Raw genomic sequence first — 15939 nt, forward strand, 5'->3', positions numbered from 1 at the left:
GAAGCAATAAAAACCAGACTTGCTGCCCGCGGGACTGCTGACAGAATGAAAGGCAACGCTGCCAGTGAGAGCAGGCTGGACACAGCCATGGGCTCGGCGCACTCCCGCTCCCAGCCCACGGCTAAGCACTCGGGGAAACGTTTCTTGGCTTATGGGTGGCCAGAGTGGGGGCTGGAAGACAAGTTTTCATTGTTTGAAGGCCCCGTGGATCCCCACCACAGGCACGACGGTGACTCTGGAACCTAGATGTTATATTCCCGTTAGGTCAGCAGGAGGAGAACCAAAAAGCTTGCAGGTTTTCTAGCTACCGATGGTGCCCCACCAGCCTTGCATGGGGAGGCAGGTGCAGGACACCTGGGCTTTCCCTCTGGTTGGGCCACTAGTTCAGTCACCAGACCAGTCCTGCCTGGACTCGGGGCCTCCATTTCCTGATCTGTACACCTCAGAACTGGACTCGCTAGGAAGTTTTCAGACTTCAAAACCAACACTGCGAACAATACACATTTTTTTCCCCCTCAAAGAAATACTGAATAATACTTAAACAAGAAAAAAGACAGTTAATTTGGTTGAAGTGGAGGGTAAAAGGCCTAAAGCACCACTAACCTGGATGATCGACTGTGGATCGTCTCTAAGGGCCTTTCAAGATGGAAAACTCTTAAGACTCTTACTATTTTAAAAGACCTTTAAAAAAACTGTTTTGCTTCCTCCCCATTTACTTCAGATTCATTTTTCTGCAGCAGCAGTTGACAGGATAGAGCAAATTGCCTGGGCTTTTCACACTGTAATTCACAGCTGAAAACGACTCTGGTTCTTACCCACTCTGGAAGTTCACATGCCTTTGAAAGTATTCTGTTCTCCACAGCTCCACCCACAAGTCCTTTAAAGTTAAAGGAAAATTACTAAAATGATAGAAACCCGGTTGCAAAGGAGCAGGAATAAAGCCAACCATAAAGAGACAGCGGGTTTCCCTGGCTCTGGCGACTGGGCCTAGAGGAAAGGGTTCCAAGAGCCCGGCTAAGGCTGCTGCGCCCCCTCACCAAATACCCGCTTCTGTTGAGCTTAAGAAGTATCCGCCAAGAGCTACTTCCTGTAGGGCCGGTGTTATTAGCTCACCGCCAAATGCTTCCAGAGCGCCTGTGTGGAGCCCTGGAAAAAACGCAGGGTGCGGCTGTCCTGCCTCTCCTAGCCGTGCAACCCTGGGCCAGGGCCACTGCTTTCCAGAGGCTAGGCTTCTTCCTCCTCAAAGCAGGAGTGACAGCACCTTCCTGATCCGCCCGACGCGGCTGAAAGAACCAGGTAAGAAAACTGGTGAAACAGCACTTTGGAAACTGTGAAGTATTTTGTAAGGTGAGGGATTATCATTTCATGCTGAGACACAAAGCTGTAATGAGTTAATCAAGCAAACATCAAAAATCCCAGAGGATGAAACTGTCTTATCACCTACAATCTTTCATGGGGTCGCACGGTGGGGACAATCACATCCAAAGTGCCACCCCATCTTTAGAGAGTGCACTCACAATTAGACGTGCACAATGTGGACTGGCTGTCGCCTACACACGGACTGAGCAGGAGTCTGAGCGGCCGATGGCCTGAGTCAGTCACCAGCCTCTCAAGCAGGTCAGGACTCTGCTAGTCAGTTCATGAAGTTTCTACTAAAAAAGGAACCTCAGTGCTTCCCTCTTTGCCCAGTATTTTTTTTTTTAAAGATTTTTTATTTATTTATTTGAGAGAGAGAATGAGATAGAGAGAGAGAGAGCGAGCACGAGATCCAAGAGGGTCAGAGGGAGAAGCAGACTCCCCGCTGAGCAGGGAGCCCGATGCGGGACTCGATCCCGGGACTCCAGGATCATGACCTGAGCCGAAGGCAGTCGCTTAACCAACTGAGCCACCCAGGCGCCCCCTCTTTGCCCAGTATTTAGAGAAAACAACCTGAGTGTTTTTAGGCCATTCTGGAGAGAAGAGCCAAAGACCTCAGAGCCAAACCACAACCCCCTTAGATGGTTGAGACCCCCGCTACAATCTGAGGCAGCTGACTTCTGAGTAAGGCTTTCAACACAGAAGCCATTAAAGATCACAGACATCAGGAGCCATGGGCCCGTGAAATGACAGAGCAGCAGATGGAGAGTGGGTGGGCTCTGTGACCAACTTGCTGTGTGACCCTGGGTAAGTCCCTAGCCCTCTAGTCCTTGATCTCCCCATTAATATAGCAAGGGGATCTGGGATGATTTCTATGGTCCCTTCAGCTCTACGCCATTATGAGTCTAGGTTTCCTCTTGACATTCCTCTGTCCCCTTTTTGGTCCCCATACTCACCCCGTGGCCATGGCTGAAAGGCTTTAGCACAGGGAAATCTGAGGAGGTGAGTCCTGTACTCCCACAGCCTATGCCGATCAGAGGACCACAGACCCTCGGAGGGCAGCAACTTGATTTTTAGACTCTACTTAAAACCAAACAGGAAAAGGAAGCTGCACCAGAGACAAAGGGGAAACAAACCCCAGTTACAAACTGAAACCTAGGGAGCAGAGAGAGAAACGAGAGGCTCAGTGCGCAGAGCCTCACTGGCGTGGGCGGCGCAACCACTGCACCACCCGGAACCCCCAGGCCCCGGCCTCAAGCCCTGAAGCACTTCCTGTGAGGGTGCAGCAGCAGGCTGGGGGTGGGACCTGTGGGGCTGTGGGCTCCCCCACCTGCTCACTGCCTCCCCGCTCGGCCACAGCCCCCCGACACATCCAGGACTCGCTTTTCCCACCTGCCGCAGAAAGTGGGGGTCAGTGTAGACGGCGTCCTCCAGGCTTTATGAAAAGCCTCCGAGAACTGAGAAGTACCCTCACCGATCCTCCGAAGCAAGAAGGCTACATGATGATGTTCTGATAGCTGCTGAAGGTTTAATAGTGACTTTGGTATCAGTTTTGCCCCTCCGTTGAGGAGACACTTCTAACCCTGACAGCTCCGTCAGCAGCTGAGGGCCTGCCAGGGAAATGCATGAGGAATACTGGAAAACTGGCTCTGTCACCTGTTCACTCAGTGACCTGGGGCTTCGGTCTCCTCGGCCATGGGGTGGGGCTCACAGCCTGACCCTGCCCGCCTCCACCGGGCTGTCGTGGAGATGAGGCTCATTCCCAATCTTTCTTTCAGGCCTTGTGCCAGAACCAAGAGACGGAACGCTGAAGAGGATGGCAATCTTTAAAGTCCTTGAAGGGCTTTCGGAGTCCAGAAAGACACTGGAATGCTAATGAACACATGTATTAAAATGCTACGATCGATACAGTGAAAAACAGCTGCCCAGAGTACTGTCCGAAAGGAAGAGCAGTTCTCACTGGACAGCTAAAAGCACTCTGAATGCTGAACATGTCTTTCAAGAGGCTTGCAAAGATATGCCTTTCCCTTCGAGCACTGCTTTAGGAGCAAACCATGAATTTTGACATAACTGTGCTTGTCATTTTCCTTTACTTCAAAATATTTTCTATTTTTCCATATGATTTCTTCTTTTATCTATGGATTATTTAGAAGCATTTTAATTTCTCACTCTTTGGTGTTTTTTTATTTTATTTTTTAAAGATTTTATTTATTTATTTTGATAGAGAGAGAGAGACAGCGAGAGAGGGAACACAAACAGAGGGAGTGGGAGAGGGAGAGCAGGCTTCCCGCTGAGCAGAGAGCCCGATGCGGGGCTCGATCCCAGGACCCTGGGACCATGACCCAAGCCAAAGGCAGATGCTTAAAGACTGAGCCACCCAGACGCCCCTCTTTGGTGTTTTTTAAACATCTGTTATTGTTACTTATTTCTAATTTAATTCTTTTGTGGTCAAAGAACATACTTAGTATAACTTCTTTTGTTTTTCCTGGTAGCCTTTCCATCCTTTAAAATTTATGGAGACTTGTTTAATGGCCCAGCATGTAGTTTATCTTGGTGAATGTACCGTGTGCACAAGGACGTATGTGCTAAATTTGGGTATAGTGTTCTAAAAATGTCAGTTAGGTCAAGTGTTGTTCAGATCTAAGTCCTTACTGGTTTACTGATTTGCTTTGTCCTATTGTTCTATCAACTGCTGAGAGAATGGTTTAAAGTCTCCAACGGGTGATTGTGGATTTGTCTATTACTCTCTTTAATTCTGTCCATTTTTACTTCATGTATTTTGGAGCTCTTGTTCGGTACATATATGCTTTTATGGCTGATGAACTGACCCTCTGATCAGTATGAAATGTCCCTCTTTATCACTGGTATCACTTTTTGTCTTTAAGTTTACTTTACCTGGTATTAATGTAGCCATTTGGGTTTTCCTATTGTCTGATACATCTTTCTCCACCCTGCACTGGTTTTCTGTTGCTTCTGTAACAAATTACTGCAAACTTAATGCTTATAACACCAATTTATTATCTTAGTTTTGTGAGGTAATAGGTCAGAAGTCTGACATAGATCTCAAGGGTCTGAGCTAAAATCAAGGTGTTGGAAGTGCTAGCTTTCCTTCTGGAGGCTCTAGAGGAGAATGATTCCCTGGCCTTTTTTGGCTCCGAGAGGCCCCTACACTCCTTCCTCATGGCCGCTTCCTCTGCCTGCAAACTGAGGCATAGTGCCACTACAACTTCTTCTCCCCCACTAAGGGTCTATTCCTGACCGCAGCCAGGAAAGGGTCTTCCCTGCTAGCTCTTCTCGTGGTCAGATCTGGGTTTTGTGGAGGGAGAGGGGCTTTTATTCTTTCCATCCTTATGGAGGTGTAACTGAAAAAAATATTTATATATATAATTTATATTTGAGGTATATGACTTGATGTTTTGATAGATGTATGCCCTGTGAAATAATCACCATGGTCAAGCTAAGTAACATGTCCCACACTTCACACAGTTACCATTTTTTTTCTTTTCTTTTCTTTTTTAGGTTCTCTGCCTTTAAGGACTCACGGTGATTAGAACAGGCCACTGTATAAGCAGGATAGTTGCCCCATCTCAAGGTGCATCACTCTGATCATATCTGCAAAGTCCCTTTTGCTACATAAAATAACGTATTCACAGCTTCTGGGGATGAGGGTGGGGTGGTAGCATCGTTCTGCATTCTACACTTCTACTCTCAGCCCCTTGTCCTTTTGTATTTAAAGAGTGTCCCTTACAGACAGTATACGATTGAGTCTTGCTTTCTCATCTGGTCTGATAATCTCTATCTTTTAACTGGAGTATTTAGTCCATTTACGTGTAATTTATTGATATGGCTGGATATAGGTCCACCATTTTGCTATTTGTTTTCTATCTGTCTCATCTGTTTTGGTTTCCCTGTTTCTCTTTTCCTGCATTGTTCTGGGTAAATTAATTACTTTCTGGAATTCCACTTTAATTTGTCTTTTGACTTTTAGCTGTATCTCTTTACATTATTTTTTAGCAGTCTTTCTAGGGATTGCAATACATATCCTAACTTTGTACTTAGCATACTTAGAATTACTATGGTACCACTTCATGTAAGCGCTAAGTACACAGCAATTGTATACATGCACTCCCATCCTTCACAACAGTCACTACACGCATTATATAGTTAACACTATGTTACAAATTTTTGCTTTAAATGGTCATACACACATATATACAAATATACATATTTTTAATAATAGTCTTCCATATTTACTCATTTACTTTCCTTTCTAGTACTCATCTCTTTTTTTTTTAAGATTTTACTTATTTGACAGAGAGAGACAGAGCGAGAGAGGGAACACAAGCAGCGGGAGTGGAAGAGGGAGAAGCAGGCTTCCGCAGAGCAGGGAGCCCGATGGGGGGCTCGATCCCAGGACCCTGGGACCATGGTCTGAGCCGAAGGCAGACGCTTAATGACTGAGCCCCCCCAGGTGCCCCTCCTCATCCCTTCTTAAACATCCAAGTCTCCTGGTATTTTTCTTCAGCCTGAGGAGTATATATCAGGTACAACAGCAACAAATCCACTAGTTTTCTTTTACTTGAGAAACTTTTTTTTTAAAAAAGATTTTATTTATTTGAGAGAGAGAGAGACAGAGAGAGTGAGAGAGAGAACACAAGCGGGGTGAGGGGAGGAGGAGAAGCAGACTCCCCACTGAGCAGGGAGCCCGATGTGGGGCTTGATCCTCGGACTCCAAGATCATGACCTGAGCCGAAGGCAGACACTTAACTGACTGAGCCACCCAGGTGCCCCTGAAAAACTCTTTTATTTTGCCAACACACTTGAAGGTACTTTTTTCTGAAAAGAGAACTTTGAGGTTTTTTTTTTTCTTTTAGAGGTTAAAAAAAATGTTCTACTCGCTCTGACATCCATGGTTTCTGATGAGAAGTCATCCATCATTTGTATCATCATTCTCTGTATATGATGTATCATATTTCCTCTGGCCACTTTTGGTATTTTCCTTTTCTTTGGTTTCCAGCAGTGTGACTATGATGTGCTGAAGTGTGGTTTTCTTTGTATTTTTTCTGCTAGGGGTTTGCTGAGATTCTTGGGAATGTGAGTTAAGGTTTTTCAGCAAATCTGGGAAGGTTTTGGTAATTATTTCTTCCAGCATTATTCTTCTGCCCCATTTCCTTTCTCCTCTTCCTCCAGGATTCCAATCACACCCATGCAGACCTCTTGGTATCATCCCACAAAGTCACCAAGGTTCTGTTAACTTTTTTCAGTATTATTTCCCTGGTTTTCAGATTAGGTGATTTCTATTGATCAGTGTCCAAGTCCACTAACCCTTTTTTTTTTTTTTAAGATTTTATTTATTTATTTGAGAGAGAATGAGAGATAGACAGCACAAGAGGGAAGAGGGTCAGAGGGAGAAGCAGACTCCCTGCTTCAAGCCCGATGTGGGACTCGATCCTGGGACTCCAGGATCATGACCTGAGCCGAAGGCAGTCGCTTAACCAACTGAGCCACCCAGGCGCCCCCACTAACCCTTTTTAATACAATCTCTGATCCACTTTTTTTTTTTTTTTTTTAAAGATTTTATTTATTTATTTGAGAGAGAGAATGAGAGAGAGAGAGAGCACATGAGAGGGGGGAGGGTCAGAGGGAGAAGCAGACTCCCTGCTGAGCAGGGAGCCCGATGCGGGACTCGATCCCGGGACTCCGGGATCATGACCTGAGCCGAAGGCAGTCGCCTAACCGACTGAGCCACCCAGGCGCCCTCTGATCCACTTTTGATCTCATCTGGTGAATTTTAAAATTTCACATCTAGTACTAGAATTTTTATTTGGTAAGTTTTTTACAATTTCCATTTCTCTGTATGTTTACTCATTTTATCCATCTTCTAAGTCTTTGAATGTATGTATAATAGCAACTTGGAAGTACTTGCCTGCAAATTCAAACTTCAGAGTCACTTCAGGGTCTATTGATTGCTTTTCCCTCTTAAGTAGGGGCCACATCTTCTGACTCTTTATATGTCCACTAATTTATGTTTGTATGTTAGACATTGTGATGATAAACTGCAGAGAGTCTGGGTAATACAGTCTTCCTTTAGGGGCACTGATTTTGTCCTGGCAGGCAGGTAAATTACTGGCAGATTCTTTTGGTGAGGTCAAGTGTGTATTAATTCTTTTTTTAAGTTCTATTTCCATTTTGAACTTAGCCCCAGGGTGTGGCCCTTACTTAAGGGCACAGTCCCCACTCCTAAAGTATGGCTGTTCTGGGGTCTCAACTGAAAGCCTGAGGTGCTCAGTGAGGTCTCTTCATCTGGATGACTAGAATCTCCTACATTTCCCAGCACTGCATGAACTTTGGCATCATCATTCAGTCCTTAGCCCTACCACAGGCAATCTGTGCTGGACCTCATAGACAAGTCTCATTCTACACATGCACAGCCAGTCAGCCCTCAGCCAACAACCCAAAGTGAATCCCTCCACAAAACTCTATCCTTGCTCCTACCACAAGCCTTCCTTTTCTCTATTTGTCCTGTAACATCCAGCTATTTCGGTAGCCTAGAATTCCAATATCTGCCTTCTGAGCTCATTAAGATCAACTTTCAGCTTGAGCCCCAACATTCTGTGCCAAAACCAGAAAGAGGCCCCAGGCAGAAAGCCAAAGTCACTGTGGGGCTTATCATGTTTCTTTACTCAAGACTCAGAGTCCTGTGCTATCTGTCAATGCCAGAAAACAGCAAGAATTTAATATTTTATGTGAGTTTCAGTATCCATATATTCAGGTGCTTCATATTATTTTGTTCAGTTTGATAGTTTTTTTTTTTTTTTGTCAAGACAGCAAGTCCACAATCATTCCTCTGTCCACTCCTGAAGCAGAAGTCAGTGATTATTAAACTACCAAAGGGCATTCTCTTTCATTTTCTGAGCATTTCCTGAAGATGTTAGCCTGAGTGTAAACATCTTCACTGTAAGAATATGCTTTTCATTTCCATCCTTCATCTCCGCTGTCCCCCAGTTATGTTACTGCTGTCTTTTCTTGGTTTCAATAAGTAGATAAGAGGTTAAGAGTGATCCTTCTGGGGGCATTCTTTTAACCCTGTCATCTAGCTTTAATAAGGCACTTACGTGAATTATGAGGAGTAAGAAATATGGAAAGATTTTTGGCGAGGGTGTTATGAGATACGGATTCTAGCCCATGCTCTATTACTGACATGCTATACACCCTAGGGCATTTATTTCCCCACTTTCAGTCCCAGTTTCCTCATCTGTTCAATGAAAGGACTGTCCATGTTTGTAACTATGAACTGCAGGTACAACGCCAATTCCTAAATCAATTGTGACAAGGCAATAGAAAATGTTGGAAAAATGGGATAGGAGCTGTTAGTATCTGAAGAACTAGTCAGTGAGAGCATTAAGTAATGTTTTGTTTAAGGCCCCACCTTATAATGTGTTCCTATGAATTGAGCTCAGCACTTAGCACACTGTTTAGGATGTAGCAGGTCAGGGTGAATGTTGACTGCATGATGAATGTATGAATGAATGGGAAGGTCACCAAATCTCACACAGGATACCAAATACTAAGGCATTTGGCTTTGCATCTTGAACATAGTAAATGCTCAGTAACTGACAACTTGTATTGACTTTGATTGAAAGAGGCGTTTTCCATGTGTCTAGGTCCCATGAGAGAGCAGAACGGTTGACAACGGATCAGGGAGCTATATTACAGGCCACTTTACTTAAGAGATCAAATTCAAAGCCTTGTTTTGTGGCTGGGGAAAATCATCTAATTTCTGTAGATCTTAGTTTCTTTTTCTGTAAACAGACTGTTCTCCCTTCTACTCCCTCTCTGTGGGATGTTTGAGCATAAAAGTGTCTTTGACTAAGAAATACAGAAAAAAATTTTGCTTTCTAATACGAGTTTTTCATGAGAATTTGTGTTAAAAAAAAAAATAACAGTGTTCTGAGTAGAAAGTCCTCGTGTCCTAGGAGTGGAGGAAAAGGGGATGGAGAAATGGCTGCACAGAATTACTTACCATCAGTGACACATTATGAAAATCTCCTGGCAATGCTGCACAACCAAATGCAGTCCACCTGGGTTTGCCCTTCAAGACCCAATTTACATATCACCTCTTCTATGAAGTGTTTACTGAGCCCCCAAGATAGACAAAATTATTCCTGCTGTTGTGTTTCTCCTGCATTTTACAATATTATCAATTTAAGTGTCACAGATGATTGTCCTTAGGGAGGGGCTACCATGTTTCATTATTCATCTTTTATCACCAGTTGTGCTCAGCACAATTCTTGGTATACATACTGTGTGTTCAGAATGTTTGTTAAGCTGTTCTGCTGAAAAGACTGGTACTCAAGAAGTATGTGAATCACTAGTGTACAGAGAAGGTACTGACATGGTCTTGTTTTTCAAACGTCAGCATTTGGAAAGGGAATGCTTGAATCTACTCTGCCCCAAGTAACTTCCATCCCAACCAAGCTCCTGGCCAAACTCATCTGCAGCACAGACAGACATTACTAGCCAAGTCAACTGAATGTTCCACGGAAATAATGATGAACTCACAGGGGAAAATCAGAACATCTCTGAGAAGTGCAAGCACTATAAAAGATGGAAGAAAAAGAACTAATGAAGCAACCTGTGAGATATAATAAGAAATACATATTTGATCTCTGTTCCTGTTTCTGTACACAGATTAGTGTCATTGTGGGTGGCAGCAATAATTTGTGCCTGGGTCTTAGTTTATAAAGGTGACCGAATGATGACAATGCCACTAAAAGAAAAGTTTAATGTTATTCACAGCTCCCCTTGAAACAAGAGGCATGGTATTAGGGAAGTACCAACGTTTTCAGGAGGCAGGAAGGAGCAAGGGGAAAGCACAGGCCACAGCCTTTCTGGGGGTTTCTGTAGGAAAGGCAGGGCAGGCTAAGCAGATTAGAATTGCTAGTTTGAATAATTCTAGTAGGCTTGCGGGGCTGTCCCTAGTTGTTCGGGGTAGTTTCGGGCAGGGGAAATCCTGGCTTGGGGACTGGGAGTCAGATAAAGGAGGGGTTAGGGCTGTGGACTGGCATGGGTTGGCTTGTACATGAAAGGTGGCCCCACCAAGTAGGAATTAGCTAGCTCTGTGAGCCTCTCCCCAGTTAGCAAGGTCCCCCAAAGATGTCAAAACATCAAAAAACATAAAAAAATATAATTAATGGCAGCGGGGGAAGGCACAGGAAGAGACTGCTTAACGAGTACGGAGCTTCCTTTAGGGGAGATGAAAATGTTTTGAAACTGGATTGTGGTGATTGGCTGCACAACACTGAGAACGTACTCAATAGCACAGAATTGCAGATTAAAACGGTTTTAAAAAATAGTTAAAAAAACTGGGGCAAGCAAAAATCTAGTAAAGTTTCTTATTGCCTGAGGTTTAATTGTTTGATAAGCAATGATAATCAATAACCATTTTCAAAGAAAGTGTATCTATAACTTAGGACAGAAATTCCAAATACACCAACTCTTGTATGTGTGGGTATTAGTCTATGTGGAACAGAGGGAGGTAAGAGAATACTAAAGACTGAGGAGGCCATGGACACTGAGAAGCCTTAAATCAATGACAACAAAAATAAGTCTAAGTGGGGCGCCTGGGTGGCTCAGTCAGTTAAGCATCTGCCTTCGGCTCAGGTCACGATCCCAGGGTCCCAGGATTGAGCCCCACGTTGGGTTCTCTGCTCAGCGGTGAGCCTGCTTCTCCCTCTCCCTCTGCCTGCCATTCCCCCTGCTTGTGCGCTCTCTCTGTCTCTCTCTCAAATAAATAAAATCTTAAAAAAAAAAAGTGTAAGCAGGGGTCACAATAAGTTAGGAGTAGCAACTGGGAGAATGAAAATAGAATGTAAGATTTTGAATTTGAAGAAAATTTATTATTTTTTTTAAAGATTTTACTTATTTATTTGAGAGAGAGAATGTGGGTGAGAGAAAGAGAGCACATGGGGAGAGGGCCAGAGGGAGAAGCAGACTCCCTGCTGAGCAGGGAGCCCCATGCGGGACTCGATCCCGGGACTCCAGGATCATGACCTGAGTCGAAGGCAGTCGCTCAACCAACTGAGCCACCCAGGCGCCCAATTTGTTTGAAGAAAATTTAATAGATGTACCCAGAAGGTGGGGCAGGAGAAAAAAAAAACAAAACAGGAGAAAAAGCATTAAAAACATATATAGAGAGAAAATATAGAATAAGACAGCAGAAGCAAGTGCTAGTACTCTCGTCTCCAATTTTTTTCTGCTTGTGTACCCTCTAGAAATATTTAGGAAAATTATGTATCCTGTTGCATATTTTTCAGATAGCATCATAATTTTTCCTGGTAAGTTTAGATGGTTGCAAAGGATTTAACATTTAGAAACATTATATGTGGTGTTATGTGCATTAAGTATGTTAAATTTACAAACACAACTTAATATGTGAGCTTAAGCTCTTTCTGTTTTTTTTAAGATTTTATTTATTTGAGAGAGAGCGAGCGAGTGAGCATAAACAGGGGGAGTGTCAGAGGGAGAAGCAGACTCTCTGCTGAGCAGGGAGCCCAATGTGGGGCTTGATCCTAGGACCCTGGGATTGTGACCTGAGCCGACGGCAGACGCTTAACTGACTGAGCCACACAGGCGCCTCAGCTCTTTTCTTTATAAAAAAAAAAAAAAAAAAAAAGATTTTATTTACTTGAGAGAGAGAGAGAGAGCGTGCACAAGCTGGGGAGAGGCAGGTGGAGAGGCAGAGGGAGAGGGAGAGAGAGAGAGAATCTTAAGCCAACTCTGTGCTGAGCACAGAGCCCAACTCGGGGCTCGATCCCATGACCCACAGATCATGACCTGAGCTGAAACCAAGAGTCAGATGCCCAACTAACTGAGCCACCCCAGCACCACTGAAGATTTTATTTTTAAATAATCTCTACACCCAGTGCTGGGCTCGAACTCACAACCTCAAGATCAAGAGTTGCACGCTCTTCCTACTGAGCCAGCCAGCCATCCCTAAGTGCTTTCAATTTATGAGAAAGGTCTGCCATAAAAAATTGGCAGAGCCTGTTTACTCGGTCAAATTATTCAGCCAAATCAAATTTACTTGCTATCAGAAAAATTTCAACTAATTTTCCAACTCAGACATGCTTATACACATCACAGTGAGAGCAGACCACCTCTGAAGTCTTTAATTTTCAACAGACAACCAGAGAGATGAGGAGTGGTGCGGTGGCCTTGCTGAAATGAAAGCTGCCCTCTTCAATATTCTCCCTCCCCGCTTCCCAGGCTCTCAAGAGGACTCTCCTTCAGGGCCAATGCATCCTCACACTAGTCCTCTGTTTGGTCTGTTGAGGGCTGGGATAGCCCGAGGCACTGACTCTTCCTAAAATTTGGAAAGGCAGGTGGAGTGCCCCTTTTTTTTAAAAAAAAAAAAAAGATTTTATTTATTTGACAGAGAGAGACAGCGAGAGAGGGAACACAGCAGGGGAGTGGGAGAGGGAGAAGCAGGCCTCCCGCCGAGCAGGGAGCCCGATGCGGGGCTCGATCCCAGGACCCTGGGATCATGACCCGAGCTGAAGGCAGACGCCTAACGACTGAGCCACCCAGGCGCCCCGGGGGTGTACCCTTCTGCGCAAGTGAGAACAGAGGAATCCTGAAAGGTGGCATGAGAAAGGGGAGCCAGCATGCCACAGGCACTGTCAGATTGTGTCGGGATGGAGGATGTATGGAAGCGGGAACTCTGGGAATGGATTCCTTCACACTGTCCTTGCCAGAGTAGCCCCAGGAAGTCTCAGTGTACCCCCAGGAACACACGTGGCCTGGTTTGTAGGCAGCTGTACTCATGTCATAGTAGTGATCTACCACAATTGGGTTACAAGTCACTGGTCAAGAGACAGGGATTGTTGGAGTCAATAAAAAACAAGAACCAGAGTCATGCAGTTTACACAAGACAGTTGAAACGAAAGGATAATTCCAGAATGAAACTTTAAAAATGGAAAAGTTATAAGGCAAATATAAATAAAAGGACACCAGGTTAGCAATTCTGACATCAGACAAACAGAATTTAAGGAGAAAAACGTGATCAGGATCCAGAGGAATATTAATTACTAGAAAAAAATAATCATGACCATGTATGTATGTACTATAGACTCAGCTCTGTAAAGTAACTGAAAAATCTGGGGGAGAAATAGTTAAATAAACAATCCTAGTGAAGACTTAAAAATACATGATTTCTTAGATACTTTTTAAAATAGAGAGATACAAAGTAAAAAAAAACAAAAACAAAAACAAAAAACAGGAGGCATTAGTTCCCCACTCAGATGGCCCTTATTTTAAAGTTGTATTTGTTTAAAGTTAGAAAACTCAAACTACAGAAGATACAGAAGGTAAATCAAGGCCCTTCTCACCTCCCCTGGCCCTTCCTCCCCAAATATAACCCTTGTTGATACCGGGGAAATGGGGTGTGGACTCCAGTTCTCATCATCCCAGCCCAGTGTTGCTCTTGCTACATCTCTGTGTCCCCTTGAGGAGCACGGACTAAAGTCAGTCCTGCTTTGGACAGAGGGACTTGAGCAACGTAACATCTCAGACAGTGGTGCATGCGCACTGTAACATGCATGAGCCACGAAGACCAGGTGGAGGGAAAGAAGCGAGTCACAGAGAACCACATATTCTATGATTCCATTTATGTGATATGTGCAGAGCAGGCAAATCCATAAAGACAGAAGCAGATCTGTGGTTGTCTAGGGCTGGGGGAAGGGATTAGGGGAACCTGGGGAGTGACTGCTAATGAGTACCGAGCTTGCTTTTGGGGTGACCAGAATGTTCTCAAATACATTGTGGTGATGGTGGCAAGACTGGATATACTGACACCACTGAACTGTACACTTTAAGTGGGTGGAATTTCGTGGTTTGTAAATTATATCTTAATAAAGCCATTATTAAAAAATGCTCCAGGGCCGTCCTGGGTGGCTCAGCCAGTTAAGTGTCTGACTCCTGGTTTCAGCTCAGGTCATGATCTCAGGGTCATGAGATCAAGCCCTGAGTCAGGCTCCACGCTCAGTGTGGAGTCTGCTTGAGATTCTCTCTCTCCCCTGCTCCCTCTGCCCCTCCCCAACCCCCACATGTGCTCTTTCTCTCTCTCAAATAAAGATTAAAAAAAAAAAAAAAGCTCCAAACACTGATTGAAAATGCTTTCAAATGGGTTATAAATTAACAGTGGAGGGCGCCTGGGTGGCTCAGTTGGTTAAGCGACTGCCTTCGGCTCAGGTCATGATCCTGGAGTCCCGGGATCGAGTCCCGCATCGGGCTTCCTGCTCGACAGGGAGTCTGCTTCTCCCTCTGACCCTCTTCCCTCTCGTGCTTTCTATCATTCTCTCCCTCTCTCAAATAAATAAATAAAATCTTTAAAAAAATAAATTAATTAACAGTGGGACTTTAGGATTGTTGGAGAAAACCAACCCACCATTTTGGCTCCCATCAGAAACAAGACTCGGTAGAAAGGACCTCATCCAGGGTGACAATTCTAAATTATTTCAGCTTTCGAGAAAGTGAAGAGAAAATACAATGAGGCAAGGGCACTTATGACTAAAAAGGCCTCCCCAGAACACACACAGCAGGTGCAGTATCTGCACTCGGGCTTCAAGGCGAATCTATGAACTGGACCTGAGGACTACTCATTTCTCAAGCCATACGCCAAGTACTTTACTGTTTCCAAACTTTGTGCCTCCTTTCAATGGTTTCTAATGGTTTTACTGAACATTTGAAGAAAACAGGACACTTGGCTGGATTTAGTTGACTATGAATTAAATCAATCCAGAGGAACATAATAATGAGAAACCATGTTCCATCATTCAAATTACTGGAGCTTTTTGTTTCTCAGAACTTTTTGTTGGTTTTGGTTTTGAATATATGTCATGTCTATGAATCTAACACCTGTACAGATGTGTGCAATCACTGCTACGGGAGATCGCTCCCATCCCCCCCCACACTCCCTCTCGCTATCCCTGAGTGGTCGGTCCCCCGCCCCCACCCCCGACTTACTCCCGGGAACCACTGGTGTGTTCTCCGGCTCAGGCCCTTTCTTCTGGAGAGGGCCACACTAATGGAAACATACGGCATGTAACTTTTTAAGATGGCTTCCTTCACTCAGCATAATGCCTCTGAGACTCATCTGAGTTGTGTTTATTAAGTTTTGTCTTTTTTTTTTGTTTTTGCAGGCTAGTTTTCTGTTGTATGGCTATATCACAAATTGCTTCTCCATTAAGTTCAAGAACGTCTGAGTTGGTTTTGGCTGTTATAAACAGCCATGCACACACGTACACGTTTTTATTGAATGTAAGTTTTCATTTCCATAGGGCACACACAGAGAATTAAGACTGCCGGGTTAAATGGTGATTTTTATAAGAAACAGTCGCACTGTTTTCCAGAATGGCTGTACCATTTTCCTTCCTACCAGCAATGCAGGGGAGATGTTACTGCTCTGCACCCCCATCAGCCTCTGGCGTCCTCGATATTTTCTTATTGCAGACATTCTAACACGTATGCAGATAGCTCGTTGTAATTTTAATTTGCACTTCTCTAATAACAGCTGGTGCTGTG

General features: G+C 44.2%; 1 protein-coding gene across 5 annotated transcripts in view; it reads right to left on the reverse strand.

Moving 5' to 3' along the window:
• Positions 1-15939, reverse strand: part of EVL (Enah/Vasp-like) — a 146356-nt gene that overhangs the window by 71889 nt on the left and 58528 nt on the right. The window contains exon 1 of one of the 5 annotated variants that reach the window (XM_027569455.2): positions 2313-2531. The exons of the other annotated variants lie outside the window; for them this stretch is intronic. Coding sequence (XP_027425256.2) covers positions 2313-2323 — 11 coding nt within the window. The 5' untranslated portion in view covers positions 2324-2531. Of the gene's footprint in view, positions 1-2312; positions 2532-15939 lie in introns of those variants that run through there. 5 annotated transcript variants of the gene reach the window in all.

The sequence above is a fragment of the Zalophus californianus genome, chromosome 6 (assembly GCF_009762305.2).
Source record: "Zalophus californianus isolate mZalCal1 chromosome 6, mZalCal1.pri.v2, whole genome shotgun sequence".
Lineage (NCBI taxonomy): Eukaryota > Metazoa > Chordata > Mammalia > Carnivora > Otariidae > Zalophus > Zalophus californianus.